This window comes from Ursus maritimus, unplaced genomic scaffold, assembly GCF_017311325.1.
Source record: "Ursus maritimus isolate PB19 unplaced genomic scaffold, ASM1731132v1 scaffold_36, whole genome shotgun sequence".
NCBI lineage: Eukaryota > Metazoa > Chordata > Mammalia > Carnivora > Ursidae > Ursus > Ursus maritimus.
In genome coordinates, this window is record NW_024426230.1 from 11,272,999 (window position 1) to 11,289,618 (window position 16,620).

Sequence of the window (16,620 nt, forward strand, 5' to 3'; positions counted from 1 at the left end):
AACTTAGATGCCTTAAAACTGCTTGTGTAGCATTTTTTAGAAGACCGTGTACAAAAATGGGATAACTATCTTCAAAAACAAACAACTATGTCTTTCTTAGACAGTGAAATTGTTAACTGTGGGGTTTCCTTTCAGAGCTACAGTAGAGAAATTTGACCCCTAGTTACAGTGGCCCAAGCAGTTATTTTAGTTCCACATGACTACTGATATTTCTCAAAAAACACACAAAAAAATCCCATCAAACTGCATGGCCCCACTATCCACACTCAAATACTAACAAGGCACCTGTATCAAATGGCAATATTATATAATACAGCTTAAAAAATTTCACATTCATTATATCATTTCATCCTTTGTGGCAAATCTGTAAGGCAGGGGTCTATTTAACAGATGATAAAAGACTAAAGCTTAAAGAGTTTAAATTACTTGCTCAGAGCAAATAAATGGCAGAATACGAAACTAAGGAGACAATGATACAGTGAAAGAAATGATTTTGTAAGTCAGCTCTACCTGAATTTAAATCCTATCACTTACTACTTGTAAGACTAGAATGGGAGCTCCATGACTTTGTTTTGTTCACTGCTGTATCTCCAGTGCCTAGAACACTGCAAGTAAAGAGCAGGAGATCAGTAATATATGATAAACATTACCACAAAAATCACTTGACTTCTTTAGACCTCTGTTTCCTCATCTGTAAATGGAAACAATGAGGTCATATCTGCCGATATAACATAATATAATGTAATATAATGTAACGTAACGTAACGTAATATAATATAATCCTAGTTTAGTGTTCTTTACATAAGACCACCAATTCTCTCACTTCCTCTGTAGGCTCTAAGGAAGTAGCAGAGAACAAATGTCTGCACAACTGGTGGTGATAATCAGGATGGGGAGGATAAAGAGCTAAACTGTTGCCTCAGCCAAGTAGTCAGTTGTCTTTGCTATTCTGCCATAGCAATGACAAAGGATCTTCTAGAAGAATCTGTTAGCTGATTGCTTATTTCAATACAGAAAGTCTTGGTAAGGAGGGAAGGACCTAATCTATACTTGTAAAATGCAACAAGAAAGAGGGGAGGAATACCTAAAGGTAAATGAGACAATAAGAAAAGAATACTGAGGTGAGAAGATCCAGAGTACTTATACTAATTCAACCTAAGAATGGCCTCTATCCCATTTCTCTGTAATTTAGCATGCTCTTTCCAATAAATCTAATTCCGGTGGATGAAGCAGTGTTTAGGACCACTGGTAAGTACTACCAGAGACTGAAACAAAAGCTATATGCTATTAATAAGTAGAAACAAAAATTACAAGCAAAGGGAGATGGTACTGCAAATGGTACCACCAAGAAAGCGAAAAGACAACTCAAAAAATGGAAGCAAATATTTGGAAATCATATAAGGGATTGTATCCAAAAACACAAAGAACTATTAAAACTTAGTAATAAAAAAGATAAATAACCCAATTTAAAAATGGGCAAAGGACCAGAACAAACATTTCTCCAGAAAAGATATATAAATGATCAGTAAGCACATGAAAGGATGCTTGACGCAGTCGTTAGGGAAATGCAAATGAAAATGTCCACAAGATACCATTCCACAACCAGTATGATGGCAAAATAAAAAAGATGGACAACAACAAATTGTCCATACATACGACTTGGTGAGGAGGCGGAGAAACTGCAACTCTCATACGCTGCTAGTGGGTGTAAAATGGTGCAGTTGCCCTGAGGTTTTTCAAACGCTAAACAGAGTGTTACCATATGACTTAGCAATTCTACCTCTAGGTATACATCCAAGAGAACTGAAAGCATAAGCTCACACAAAAACCGGTAGTACGTGAATGCTTGTAACAGCATTATTTATAATAGCCAAAGAGTGGGAACAACCTAAATGTCTGTCACAGAATGTGACAGATCCATAAAGTAGAATTTACCAATAAAAATAAAATATTGATACATGCTACAATGTGGATAAACCTTGAAAATAATACAGTAAGTGAAAGAAATGAGAGAGACAGTACTATGTACTGTATGATTCCAAGAAGCTGGAAAAAGTTTTAATGCAAATAAAGATTATTATGATAAATCTTAGTGACTAGCCAATCACAAATACTTAAGACTTCAGGAAAGCAGTAATAATTTTTAACTTAATGCCATAGATAATAAAATTTTTGCATATGAAAAAATGATTTTTTTCTTGAAGAGCTGGGTAAAAGAGAACTCAGTGGAGTATATAAAACTCAGTCCTCATATTATCAGAGGAACTACTAAAACCCAGCAAGAAATACATACATATTTAAACTATCAGGTAACATAATGAGGACAAAATAGATTATCTATAAGGTTTTTTTTTTTTTTAATTGAAAATAAAGATGCAACTTCCATACAATGGGACTTACTATACACAAACAAAAAAGAGAAGGTGGTTCATAAAGCAATGGACTGATCCTCAAGATATTTTAAATGAAAAAGGTATCAAGTATGTTACGTTTTGCATTAAAAGGGACAGGAGATTGTGTGTGTGCACGTGCACATATGTGTACAAATACCTATGCATATACATGTCTTCGGTGGTGTGCATAGACATAAGCTTTGGAAAAATACATGAACATCAGGGCTATCTGTGGGAAGGGTAAGAGAGTAGTGGGAGGAGAGAAGAAGGGAAGCTTTCCTCAGTTCATCTTTTTGTGCACTTTGAATTTTGAGTAATGTGAATGTATGCGCGACAAAAGAAAAAATTAAAAGTACTTTACCTTGCACCATTGTTCCTAATGACTTCCACAGTTTCTTCAACAAAATATCGATCCTTGACATATGCAAAAATATCATCACAAATTTCATGTAAGCGTGAACGATGGGTAAGGTTGGTCAAGTATAAAACTGGAATAATTAGTGGTTCTGGAAAACTCTGAAGATTCTGTCTTGCTTTTTTTTCTGACTCAAGTGCTTCCTGATAGGTCAGTCCAGGTCTACCCGTCACAGCACAACTCCACACAAGACTGTTGCACAGAATGGTTCGTTCAAAAAAGTCACTGATTAAAAAACAAAAACAAAAATCCATTCATTACCTCTCATTTCACAAATTTTACATTAGAAGCTGATAAAGGATTGTGCCTTCATCGCAAAATTTTACATAGAATCACAGAACAAAGAAGGGTTTACTAACTGGTCAACTTACACATTAATACAAACCTAAGAAAAAGTATATTTAAACGAGACATTTATATTTTGCAATTCAGCTAAAACTGGACTTCGATTTCCATCACTTTTGAAATTGGGAGTGAAACTGAAAATAAATGCAACCTTTCTTTTTTCTTCTAATTTTAAAGCTTTTTGTTCCAAAGCAGCAAAAACACGAGGGACAATTTAAGCACTTAACTATGAACTTTAAAAAGCTCTAACATAATAGTGAAAAACTGGCAAATCTAAGCATCTAACGATGAGAAAGATTACGTAAATTACAGTACTTGATACAATGAAAAATCATATTCATTAAACAGTATAAGGAGAGTTCTTAAATAACATGCTCACAGAAAAAAAAAAACTTCCTGGTTTGATTCCTTCCTACATTTTTGAAAGTAAAAGCTTACCAAAACAATATACATAATACGGTCCCACTTGAAAGAAAGAAAAAGAAAGGAAGGCAGGAAAAGAAAGACAGCCTAAGAAGCATAATAGATTTCTACAATGTTATATAAAAATCAAGGCAATAGCTACAGAGTAGGGATGGGCCTGGGGGACCATTTTACTGAGTGCTCTTCTGACTGTTAGAATTTCTTACCATGAGCATTTATTTCTTTTCAAAAATTCTATCCAGTCACTTTTAAAATGCAAGAGATCGTTAACATGGAAAGACTTCTAAGGTATGTTAAATAGAAAAAAACTCAAATCACCAAATAACACAATCCCATATTCATTAATTAGAATAACAAAAATGTGTACTTATACAAATACTATAAATAGATGTTCTCTAAGGAGAAAGGGAAGGACTGCCAAGGAAGGAAAAGTAAAATTTGTTATTCTGAATATGTCTATATTGCTTGAATTTGTATAATGAACATTTACTTGTATTATTTTTACAATCAACAAATTTTAGAAAATGTTAGACATAGAAAAAAGGGTAATAATGGTTGCCTCTAAGTGGTAAGATATGGGTAAATGTCTTTCCTTCCTCTATACTTTGGTGTACTTTAACATAGTTTCATTTGTATATTTGTAGAACGAACAACAACAAAAATGAAATCTATGGAAATAAAGAGAAATCAATCATATCCTAACATAAATGAGATCTAAAGAGGTAGATGCATATATGCCAAGTTACATGAGTCTAATTCAGTACCAAGAAGATCCTGTGAAGTAAGTACCTTTTAGTAGAGGAGATAATGGATGTATATCATTAAAATTAAAATTACAAAGTAATTAAAAGATAGGCAGATATCCTTGGGAGTTGAGAGAAAGGGAAGGAGGAGAGACAGGCAAAAATGATCAAGAAATACTAGAACAGTTTTTTGGAGGAAGTGGTGTTAAGAGTTAGGTTATAAAGGAAAAGTAGGGTTGAAGAAAGAAATGTCAGAGAGAGAAAAGATGAACGTAATATGGGTCTCATAAGCAAGAAAATCTATGTCAGATAAACAATTGATGAGTTAAGAGATTGACAACAGATATACCCAATAGGTGGTTATCAGTGGTGCAGAATAAAATGAATGAATGGATGGATCTTGAAAGGGATCTTAAATTTTACTGCCTGAAACTGCAGTTCACTTAGAAAGCTTTGTAAGTTTTAAACTTTTTGTTATTGGAACAAACATATCTGTAGACTTAGCTTAACAAGCCAACACATAATCAGCACATGATATATGTGAGGTGTACTTCTAATAGTTTAAACTATATTTAATACTGTTTAAGAAAAATATATTTCAAATTTATATATCTTACATTAACTAGTCTCTAAGCCAGTGCTAACAGAAACAGAATGCCAGCCACACACACAATTTTAAATTTTCTAGTGGCCACATTAAAAAAGTTTTAAAGAGAAACACTAATTTTATATATTAATTACTTTTACAAATTTTATTTAACCCAGTATATCCATAAATGTTTTATTTCAACATGTGATCAATTTTAAATTCAATATGTAAATATTTTACTTTATTGGGGGTACTCAGTATTCAAATTCCAGTATGTATTTTACCTTTATTGTCCCTATCCTAATTCTGTATTAGTCACATTTTGAGTTCTTAATAACCCCCGGGGCCAAGTAAGGGCTCCTGTGTTGGACAACACAGCTCTAACCATAGTTATTTGGTATTTGGTAGCCTAGGGTATTTCGTGCCATGTCAGGGAGACAGACTTTATACTGAGCTGCAATAAACACTGGATGTGTTGACATTCTTCAAAATACCCAAGAGCAATGGCACAAGTGCCACACACAAACCTCCATTAAACATCTGTTACTATGCAGAAAAATAGGATAGTCAGTAACCATTGTTGTACATGTGGCTCTCCTTCTACACCCAGGTTTCTACTTCCTCTTGCCAAGTGTTTGTACTGTTTGTTTCCCTTGTGTCCAGCTACTCTGCAAAGCTGTTATATTATAGCCCTGCTGTGTACAAAGATCTACCCTCAGGAGGAGGGAGACAGGGAGACAGGGACACTACCACCCACACTACCACCGTGGCCTGTGGCCGTTTTAAAGCAAGCAAGCAAGCCAAAAAAAAAAAAAAAAAAAAGCCCAAGGAAGATTTCTCCTGATTCATTACCTCCTACCATCATGGCACCATCTGTAACATTTTATACCTTCACTTTCTCATACTACTGTAATTCTGCTCTTCATCCATTTGCCACACACATTAGAACATGCAGGATTTTGTTAATAATAATGAACTCTGGGAGTTAGGTAACAGGGCCTCCTCAATTTCTATAAGAATATAAGAATCATGAAAAATTTACAAGAAGCACATTTTACTACTGTGAACAAAATTTTTAAAAAAACAAAATACTGTTTTATATGAATATGTTTCGGCTAATACAGATTATGTGCTCAATTTATTACTACATTCCTTCAACTATCTTCTTTACCAGAAATGAATATACTACTGGCCTGGAGGCCAAATCTAGCCTTCCACCTGTTTTTGTAGTTTTATTGGACACACCACACCCACACCTTTAGGTATCGTCTGTGATTGCTTTCTCACTATGTCCTGTGGAGTTGAGCAGGTGCAGTAGACACTCTTGCCTACAAAGTCTAAAATTTGATTTTATCTGGCCCTTTAAGAAAAAGGTTGATGACTTCTGCTCTTTATCATCATTTCTTAAGGAAAAAATTGCTTCTGAGTTACCAGCTCAACAGCCGGCAAGAACACACCTTTAATTAATATAAAGTCAACCAACACTCTGGTGAACAAACGAAGGAACAAAGGGCAATATAGTGTTAATTTACAGGGTTATCGGGAAAACTAAACATCTAGTAGAATAAGATTAAGAATGACATGACATACAGAATGGCTAAAATTAACAACACAGGAAACAACAGGTGTTGGCGAGGATGCAGAGAAAGGGGAACTCTCTTGCATTGTTGGTGGGAAAGCAAACTGGTGCAGCCACTCTGAAGAACAGTATGCAGGTTCCTCAAAAAGCTGCCGTATGATCCAGCAATTGCACTACTAGGTACTTACCCAAAGGATACAAAAATACAGATTCGAAGGGATACTAACTGATATTTATAGCAGCCTTATCAATAACAGCCAAATCATGGAAAGAATCCAAATGTCCCTCAATTGAGGAATGGATAAAGAAGATATGGTATGTGTACACACACACACACACAGAGGAATATTACTCAGCCATAAAAAGGAATGAAATCTTGCCATTTGCAACAACATGGATGGAACCAGAGAATACTATGCTAAGCAAAATAAGTCAGAGAAAGACAAATACCGCTATTTCACTCATATGTAGAATTTAAGAAACAAAATAAATGAACATGGGGGAAGAAAGAGACAAGCAAACCATAAAACTCTTTAACTATAGAGAACAAACTGAGAGGTTGCTGGAAGGGAGGTGGGCAGGGGGATGGGTTTATATGGGTGATGGGTATTAAGGAGGGCACTTGTGCCAAGTGCTGGGTATTGTATCTAAGTGCTGAATCATTAAACTGTACACTTGAAACTAATATTAATGTTAGCTATCTGGAGTTTCAATAAAAACTTGGAACTAAAAAAACCAAACCAAACCAAAACAAATAAAAAGAATGAAGTGACATAAAAACCAGAAGCTAATTACAATTTAGAAAAGATAAATGCAAAGTGTACTCTCCTTAAGGGCCAAAGCTTTATCAACTAAACTTATAAGAAAGACCCAGCACAATACTGCAGAAAAGATCTAAAGGATATAAAAGCAAACAGAGTCCTCTGTCCATAAAATCAATATTTTATTTATTTATATTTTTTATATATTTTATATTTTATACTAAATAGTATAACTAGAAATGCAGCCACAGGTTAAAAACTAACAATTTCCTTTTTTTTTTTAAGATTTTATTTATTTATTTGACAGAGAGAGACAGCCAGCGAGAGAGGGAACATAAGCAGGGGGAGTGGGGGAGGAAGAAGCAGGCTCCTAGCAGAGGAGCCTGATGTGGGGCTCGATCCCAGAACGCTGGAATCACACCCTGAGCCGAAGGCAGACGCTTAACGACTGCGCCACCCAGGCGCTCCAAAAAATTAACATAATTTCTGACTTTAACAACATATAATACCAAGAGATGGAAAAATATAGTTTATAAACTTAGAAAAGTAGTTAATTGCTACAAGACAGCATAGATTGTTCTAATAACTCCCTCCCTGAGAGGATTACAAAGCAGGAGATTAGGAGATCTTGGGTAAGGCTGACTTAACATGCCTTATGTTATTTAGAGAAAAATCAGCTAGATGAAAATTACATTACATTTATTTATAAATGGTCAGAAGGAAAGTTAGATTAACTAAAAATATAATGTTTAGTTTTAAAAACAATTTAATGACATATTACTTTGCACTTTACTTAGTGCTGCCTCAGATTTAGATAATGACATATAAGGCAGGCTCCTAAAATCTGCAGATGACGCTAAGGTGGGGGATAGCAATAAAGGTTTTTTTTAAATCTAGAGACTAAAACCCTAAATAGAAATCAACAAAAGTAAAACATCATAGTAGCTTAACAAAAGTCCTAGCTTAACAATAATGAATACGAAAAAGGCAAATTTTAAGTGAAATTGCAAATTCAAACTTCTATGCCTTTCTGTAGTTTCCTTAGCTTAGAAAGTATTTAGAGCATTCTCTGGTTAGAATGTCCTTTTTCTCCATTCTGGGTCTTGGTAGCTCCATCTTTCAGGACCCAACTCAGATGTTCTCTCCTTATTCGAGGGCTTCCTCAACTCCCCAGCAGTTATCAGCTCCATTTTCTATGGTACCTTTACACAGGCTCCATAGCACACGTGATTTATGCCATTGTGTTACACATTCATTTCTCACTAGAGGGGCAGATTATCTCAGTATCTCCAGACTCTCCAAAGCATCGTGTCAAGAGAAATAAACAAACATATTCTCCATTGGCAGCCCACATTTATTTTTATGTGTATCTGAACAGAGAAAGTACACATGTGAACGAGTGTCTGGATCTCAGCTTACCACTTGTACAATGTGTCTTTGGATAAATTACACCTCACCGAACCTGGTTCCCCTCTATAAAATGGGGATATCTTCCATGAACAGTTTAATATGAAAATGAAATAAGATAGTAATATTGTATGCCCAGCATACTGTGTGTGCACATCAATTCTAACTGTTCAGGTACCCTATTTGCAAAGAGATCCTAGAAAAATACATAGAACAACCAGTGTGGTACAGGAACAATGTCAGAGGAACTCATGAAAGACCTGAGCATCTCTGAAGAAAAAGTTTGACGTTGGGAAGAAGGGAAGCAAGAGGGATGAATTGCAGCGAGACTGCCAGTGAACTCCCAAAATCCAATCAGGATGACCCACGCATAAAATCCTACCAGCTGCTCGGTGGTAGACTATCTCCAAAGAGAATCGAAGGTATGCAGTCTCCTTAGAAATATGACTGATACTTGTTTCTCGCAAGAGATGGAGTTTATATTTTACCACCTCTTTAATCTGGGCTAGCCTTGAGATTGGCTTTGACCAACATAATACAGAAATGACACTGAGAGACTTCTGCTCTCACCCTCTTGGAACCCTGGGACCAGCACCTGAAGTAGCTCACGGTAGTCTTCTGCGGATGAAAAACCACATGGTAAGAAAAGTCATCTCAGTATTAATTTATTACATTGTACCCTTTAAATATTTTACTAATCTATTGGTAAATTATACTTCAATAAAGCTTGAAAAAAATAACACATACACATAAAGAAAGAAAAGCCACCCCAGCTGAGGTCCCTGACATATGACTGAGGCTACCTCTTATTCCATCCAGCCTCAGCCTCGCCTTCAGCGGACTATTGCTACATGAGCGAGCACACAGGCCAGGAAAAACCACACTGGCAATCTGCAGAATAGTGAGCAAATAAAATGGATGATTACTTTGAGCCATTAAGTTTTAGGATGGCTTGTTACACAACAACTGATAACACCTATTCTGTCTGAAGAAAGCATGTATTAACACAAAACATGGTAGCCTAACTAAGTGGATAAAAAGTAAAGGGAAGGCATTTATGAATCTCTGCTATACCATCTAAGAAAAAAAGACTCATGGACCTAAATATCAGGACCATGTAGCAGACTGATTCATAACGAGGAGCTGAAAACCTAATTTGAAGACATTAGCTATGAAGATTATCCAATTTTCCTTAAAAATTCCATGCTCACCAAATGGCCTTCAGATAATAATTAGATTTCATACATACCTAATTATCAGTAGAAGAACTGGTCTGTGTGAAAGACATTTTCCCCCACTGTAAACTGATGGCATTCTAGTTTGTATATTTAATATCTAGAGCTTAATCACTGGTCATATAGTAAAGAAGTCAAATGTCTGGGAAGACAACAGAGTGGGCTTACCCAAACATCTAGGCAGAGAGCTTGCATTTGAAGCAGTGCCCCCTATGTTCTTGGTGCACATTTCTGAAAGCTTCAACAAATATCAGGAAAAATTCTCCATAATATGTACCATGTGGGTAGTAAATTAAGAACATAAACTCTAGAGTCTTAGGTATGTGAGTAGTCTAGTGTCACCAACTGCTAGATAAGTAGTTTTTGACATTGATCCCAGACTTACACTCTTTACCCCCAATCCAGTTTCCTTATCTGTAAAAGAGGGCTATTGAAAGGACTGAATTAACAAATAGGGAGCTAATGAACCATGAAAATCAGGTTAAACACCTTTCACTAGAAAGCCAGGTTGAAACATAAGCCGGCCTATAAGTAATTAAGAGGTTCCTACATTTTGTATGAAAAGTGTAACTCACTCAAAGATGGTAAAAACATTCCAATTCCAAGGGTCTAAATGGCTAAAAAAATAAGTTATTTTATTTAGGAAATTAAGTCATTCAGTAATACAACAAATCACCTTCCTTATCCCACAACTCTAGAATTCCCAGTATTCAGACCTGTTTTTTAACAATCCAATCCTAAATAAATAAATAAAAACAAAACTGTCAGCTAACCAAATTACAGAATAAATTTTATCTTTTTTTTTTAAAGATTTTATTTATTTATTTGACAGAGATAGAGACAGCCAGCGAGAAAGGGAACACAAGCAGGGGGAGTGGGGGAGGAAGAAGCAGGCTCACAGCAGAGGAGCCTGATGTGGGGCCCGATCCCAAAACGCTGGGATCACGCCCTGAGCCGAAGACAGACGCTTAACCGCTGTGCCACCCAGGCGCCCCAAATTTTATCTTTTCTAAGAGATCAACGTACATGCTTTATTCTTCTCTTTGCTTATGAGCTTAGTTTTTTATTTTTTTGTAGTTTTGGAGGTGGAGGGGGAATAAAATATTTTTTAAAGTACAGTTGACACACAACATTAAGTTAGTTTCAGGTGTACAACTTAGTGATTTGACAAATTTAAACATTATGCTATATTCACTACAAGCGTAGCTACCATCTGTCCCATAACACTATTACAACATCATTGACTATACAGTTGAGGATTTTTTGGTGAGCTTAGTACTTTTTTTTTTAACATTTTTTTCCCTAGATTCCACATATAAGAGAGATCATTGGTATTTTTCCTTTCTCTGTCTGACTTACTTCATTTAGCATAATGATGGTCAATCCATGCTGTTCCAAATGGCAAGATTTCATTTTTTTTATGGCTGAGTAATATTCTTTTGTATATATACCACAATTTCTTTATCCATTCATCCACTGATGAACACTTAGGGTGCTTCCATATCTTGGCTATTGTACGTAATGCTGCGATGAACATGGGAGGGCATATATATTTTCAAATTAGTGGCTTTTGCAATTCGGATAAACACCCAGAAACAGAGTTGTTGGATCATTTGGTAGTTCTCTTTTTTTAAGTTTTTAAGTTTCCATACTGTCTTCCAGAATGGCTGCACCAGTTTACATTTCCACCAACAGTGCAGAAGAGTTCACTTTTCTCAACATCCAAGGCAGCAACTGTTACGCTAGTTTTTTTGAAAACAGCCATTCTAACAGGTGTAAGGCAGGATCTCACTGGGATTCTGACTTGCATTTCCCTGATGATTAAGGATGTACAGAGTCTTCTTATGTACTTGTTAGCCATCTATAGGTCTCCTTTAGAAAAATATTCAGATCTTCTGCCCATGTTTTAGTCAGATTGGTTTTTTTTTATTTTTGCTATTGAGTTGTATGAGTTCTTTATAATTTGAATATTAGCCCCTATTGGATAAATAATTTGCAATTATTTTCTCCCAAGTCAGTAGGTCACCTTTTTATTTTGATGTTTTCCTCTGCTCTGCAGAAGCTTTTTAGTTTCATACAGTCCCACTTGTTTACATTTGTTCACGTTGCTTTTGCTTTTGGTGTTGGATTAAAAAAATCATCACCAAGAACTATGTCAAGGAGCTTACCGCTTAGGAGTTTTATGGTTTCAGGACTTACGTTCAAGTCTTTAATTCGTTTTGAGTTTATTTTTGTGTATAACACAAAAACAGGGGTCCAGTTTATTCTTTTATACTTTAGTGTATGCATCTGCCTACAGTTAATGTGCTATTTTTAACGAGTCTTCTTTACTTATGGAAAGCAGGTCAAACAAGAGTTAGTAATTAAAGAGCATGTATTTCAAACAAACAGAAAAAGGAGTTTGTACTGTATAATCGCTAAGGATCCATCCTGGTCACAGTCCCTTTTTCAAAAAATTCAGGGTCTAGAAAAAGAGAAAATTTGAGGCAACAAATGTATTGCATTACCATGCAATAATAGCCAATCTTACACTAAATAAAATGGAGAGAGGATCATTGCTGCCTAGGACAAAGGAGAAAGTGTTAGGCTATTACATCAAGTAAGATAAAGACAGACAACTATTTAACAATTAAAAGGTCACTGGCAACTTCTACTAACCAGAGTCAGAGGGAAAAGTTACTTTGCATTGTGTTGCAAAGGGAACAAGGCAAGGAGGTGTAGAAAATCTCTTTGAGATTGATTAAGGCAGAAAAGGTTATATTGGAGAAATCAAAACCTGAGCAAATAAGTGAGCATAGTGGTCTTCGCACCAGTATAAAAGACAAATATTCATATAATGCATTTAAAGGATAATTTTCAAACAAATTCACACAAACCAATTGGTGATTTAATGAGTGCAAAGGGGTTTCCTTCTCCAGACCGGGCAAAGGGTCACATTATCATAATACTAAGGATCACCATATACCATACACCATGAATGCAGTTTTGGAAAGATCTCTCTGTAATCATCTAAGAGAGAGGAAGTAATCCAAAATTTAACACAATTAAATGTCAGTCTTCTTCTATTTTTGCCAACTCAAAATCATAAAAATTAATACCTAAGAACACTAGTAGCTCTGCTTTGTTCAGGGTAAATATCTTTGCTCCCAAACCAACTGCCTTTCCTGAATTGCTTGTAAATTCCAAAAATCCAAATACTTCATCACAGAGAGAACAACAAAAACCAAATAACCAACTATTTTTTTAAAATTTGTTAATGTTATAAGACCACAAAGGACACAGTTCCTTAATATTAGTGGAAGGTAGTAGGTTTGGAATACCAAAAATCTCTTTATTTTGGCATTTCAGATATTTCAGATTTCTCCATGATTATAGTAAATTATCAAGAACCAAAGTACATAAAAAGTTTAATTCAAAAAGGAAACAGCCATATTCATATTCCCTTCTAAAGTGAGAAAAGTTTCTTAAAAAGATAAGATTGCTTATATCAAAGGGGAAAAGTTTGAAACTCAAGCCTGTTTTCTATTTTGTTGGCATTCTTAAATATAAATTGGGAATTATTACCAAGGATTTTAACTTAAACTTAAAAAAGAAAAAAGACATCATCCTTGTCAAGTTACCTAATCCAAATTCACTTAAGTAGTTAAAAGAGTGAACTCTATTTGAGTAACAAAACAAGTCTGTACAGGAACAGAGTTAAGATGTGCACTCCTATTTAAAAGTACAGTCGGCTGAAAAACTTCTCCAGATATAACACGTTTATGTGTAACTCTCTGTGGAGCTCAAGAAAAAGAAGCCTTACTTTAAAAGCTCAAAGGAACCGACTTTTCTAACCTCACTGCTCATTTCTCGGACAGGTGCAGACTTTGCCTACAGCCCTCCCTCGATCAAGCCCCCACTCAGAAAAGGTGCCTGCTACACACAATTTATTTCGTTGCTGTAACATTTGGTTTCTAAGCCACAAAGGGATTGCTTCTGAGCGGAGAGGATAAAGCGCAAGAAAAAGGGAGGATCAGACTGTTTCACTGATCGACCAATTCAGGTTCTCACTTGGAGATCCTGTTTAAACACACGTCTCTAAAACACCCCAGTGTTTGGTGTCACAGGACAAGGGGATCTCTTGGGATAAACCAGGCGAGGTACTGAAAATTTAGTAGCTGAAACTACACACGCAGCAGCTCCGGGTTCTTTTCAAAACAATAGCGAGTGGCACATGTCAGGCAGCCCACATGCGCAGCGGATAAAAAGAGGAGACTGGCTGAGGCTGGAGTTGAACTTGTCTTAACCCCCTCCCCCATCAGCCACCGCCGCCCTTGGGGCTACGCGAAAGTGATAACTAAGGGCGCCCAGTGCCCCGCTCTCTCCCCCTTCTCTCCACCCTCCCCCAGCCCCGCCCGCGCCCGAACCCGACTTCTTCCTCACCAAGGTCTCCCGCAGGCGGAGACGCTGAGTTCTCCGGGGCCGGGAGTTAGTCACCAAGAAGAGGTGGTGACAGAGCACTCAGCTCGCGTCGCACACTCCGAGGCCTAGCCGCACCGGACCAGAGGCCGCCGGTGGAGGCTCTCGTGTCCCGGGCCCCACTGCTCCCCGGCCAGCCGAGGAGCCCCCTCCTTGCCCAAGTCTCAACTCCGCTCCCTCCCTTCCTCCCTCCTCACCCCTCCCTTAGGCAGCTCCAACGTCAGGCTCCACTCTCGACCGAGGAGCCGAGCCGTGCCCGGCCGTTTCCTGCTCCCGGGGGCGGGGATTCCCTCTCCGGGCCGGGGGACGGCGGCCCCGTGCCGCTGACCCGAGCGGGGATCCCCTCGGCCGCCGGGCGGGGATCCCGGAACTGGCCCCGGAGTGCGCGTGTGGCCGAGGCGGGGAGGGGCGAGGCGGGGAGTTTCCGCTGTTCGGCGGCCGGGCGGCAGCCGCGGCTAGAAGCGGTCCCCACGGCCGGCCGAGGACCCTAGCTTCCTCGGGCCCCGGCCCGCTCTCCCCACGCGCGCCACGGCCGGTCGCGCCGCCCGGGGACCCCGCGCAGTCACAGGGTCGGGCTCGGGGGACAGAGAAACGCGGGCCCGCGGCAAGCCGTCACTTTCAAGTCGCCCCGCCAGAAGCCCAAGGCGAGGAAAAGGAGAGAGACAAAAGGACGCTGGGGAGGGAGTCCCCACACTCCCTCGCACCCCCCGCGCCCGGCCCGGCCCTTACTCGTAGTGGCGGAAGATCTCGTTGGTGACTTTACAGTAGAAAACTTCCTCGTCCGGCCGCAGGTCCGCGGGCGGCTTCTGTCTCACAAACGGCTTTCGGTGTAGCAGCGGCATCTCCTGTCCGCCCGCGGGCTCACCCGGACCCTTGGCCGCCCGCGCCGGCCCCGCTTCCCTATCAAAATTGGAGGGAAAGGAAAGCCGGTAAGGTGGGGAGCGCTCGGCGGCGGCGTGGGCCAGTCCGCGCGCCGGGGGAAGCTCGACTGCCTTTTGTGTGACTGACGCGCCCGCGGGCTGCCACTGCAGCCGAGGTCGCTCCTGCCGCTACTGGGGTACTGAGCGAGAGGAGCCGCCGCCTCTGCCCTCCCCGCGCGCCCCACCTCCGCACGCCCCGCGGCCGGCTCACAATGGGGCCGCACGCCCCGCCGCGGGCGGGCGGTGCGGGAACGGCGGCGGCCCCCTCCCCCAGCGCCGGCTCCCAGCCCGCCGCCGCCGCCGCCGCCTCGGGCTCGCAACGTGCTTGGCGCGCAGCCGGCCGGCCCGACGCCGCGAGGAGCTCGCTGCGGGCGGACCCCGGCGCCGCTCCGCTTTGTTCCCCCGCTCGCCTACACTTCCCTGGCGGCGCCGGCCGGCTTCCGAGCGACCACACGGAGCCCCTCACCTGCGAGCACGCCGACTGCCACTTCTCCACCTTTTCAACTACAAAGGCAGCGAGGGGAGTCTCTGTCCTCCCTGGGGGTCGCTTCTCGCCGGCCCCGCCGCGCCGCCGGCCGCCGCTTCTCCCGCTGCCACGGCCTGGCTCCGCGCGGGGGATCGCGTCCCACCGCCACTTCCCCGCCTCTCGGAGCTCCTGGGAAGTTTCTGATCTACTTTCGGCTCAGAAGGAGGAAGAGCTGTTGGGAGGAGCTTTTCACTTCTCGCTTCTACCTTTTTATTGGCTACTCGATGACTTTTACAGCCTGTCACTGATACAGGAAGAGACGGCGGAGAGCCTGGGAGAGCTACATTATTAATTAATGGAGCAACCCCTTGTGTAGAATCAGAAGCATCCTCCATGTTTGAGATTATCAGCCAAGAGATCTAGGGAAGACGCTGGGGTTTCGTAAACACATGGCTAACAAAGTAAAACCTTCATCTTCAAGTCTGGCACCATCCCTTTTTTTCACGGTGGGAAAAGGATTCCAATTAAGATTTAACTTTTATTTGAAAGATGGGAAGAGAAGTGAGGAATAAAAAATAGAAAGTATTTTGATATTTTCCTCTAAAAAATTTTCATGTCTAAAAAAATACTTTGCTTGTGTAAACATCCTCCTTGAAAAGAAAATACCTTTCTTGACAGCAGTTCTCGTTAACATTTAAAGAGGGTAACTCAAAGACTTAGCAGAGGAAAAGACCAAAAAAGTATGTTAGAAAATGTCATCGTGCCAATAGGACCCCCACATATTTAAAACTAACCTTTAAAAAGTAATATTTGTTATACAACGCTGAAAATGTTTTGCAAAGTATCAATATTCAATTCAATCACAGAATTTTAAAGGTTATGGATT

The 16,620-nt window shown here is 39.7% G+C and overlaps 1 protein-coding gene across 4 annotated transcripts in view; it reads right to left on the bottom strand.

Annotated features, from left to right (window-relative positions):
- The window catches only part of BAZ1A (bromodomain adjacent to zinc finger domain 1A), a 92,472-nt gene extending 76,189 nt beyond the window's left edge, over positions 1–16,283 (bottom strand). For 2 of the 4 annotated variants that reach the window (XM_040620830.1, XM_040620831.1), the window contains exons 1-3: positions 15,735–16,283; positions 15,078–15,248; positions 2,755–3,033 (exon numbers count right to left, since the gene is read on the bottom strand). In XM_040620830.1, coding sequence (XP_040476764.1) covers positions 2,755–3,033; positions 15,078–15,190 — 392 coding nt within the window. In that variant the 5' untranslated portion in view covers positions 15,191–15,248; positions 15,735–16,283. Of the gene's footprint in view, positions 1–2,754; positions 3,034–15,077; positions 15,249–15,734 lie in introns of those variants that run through there. The other 2 variants (XM_040620832.1, XM_040620829.1) reach the window with 2 other exon arrangements.
- Positions 16,284–16,620: the final 337 nt, after the last annotated feature.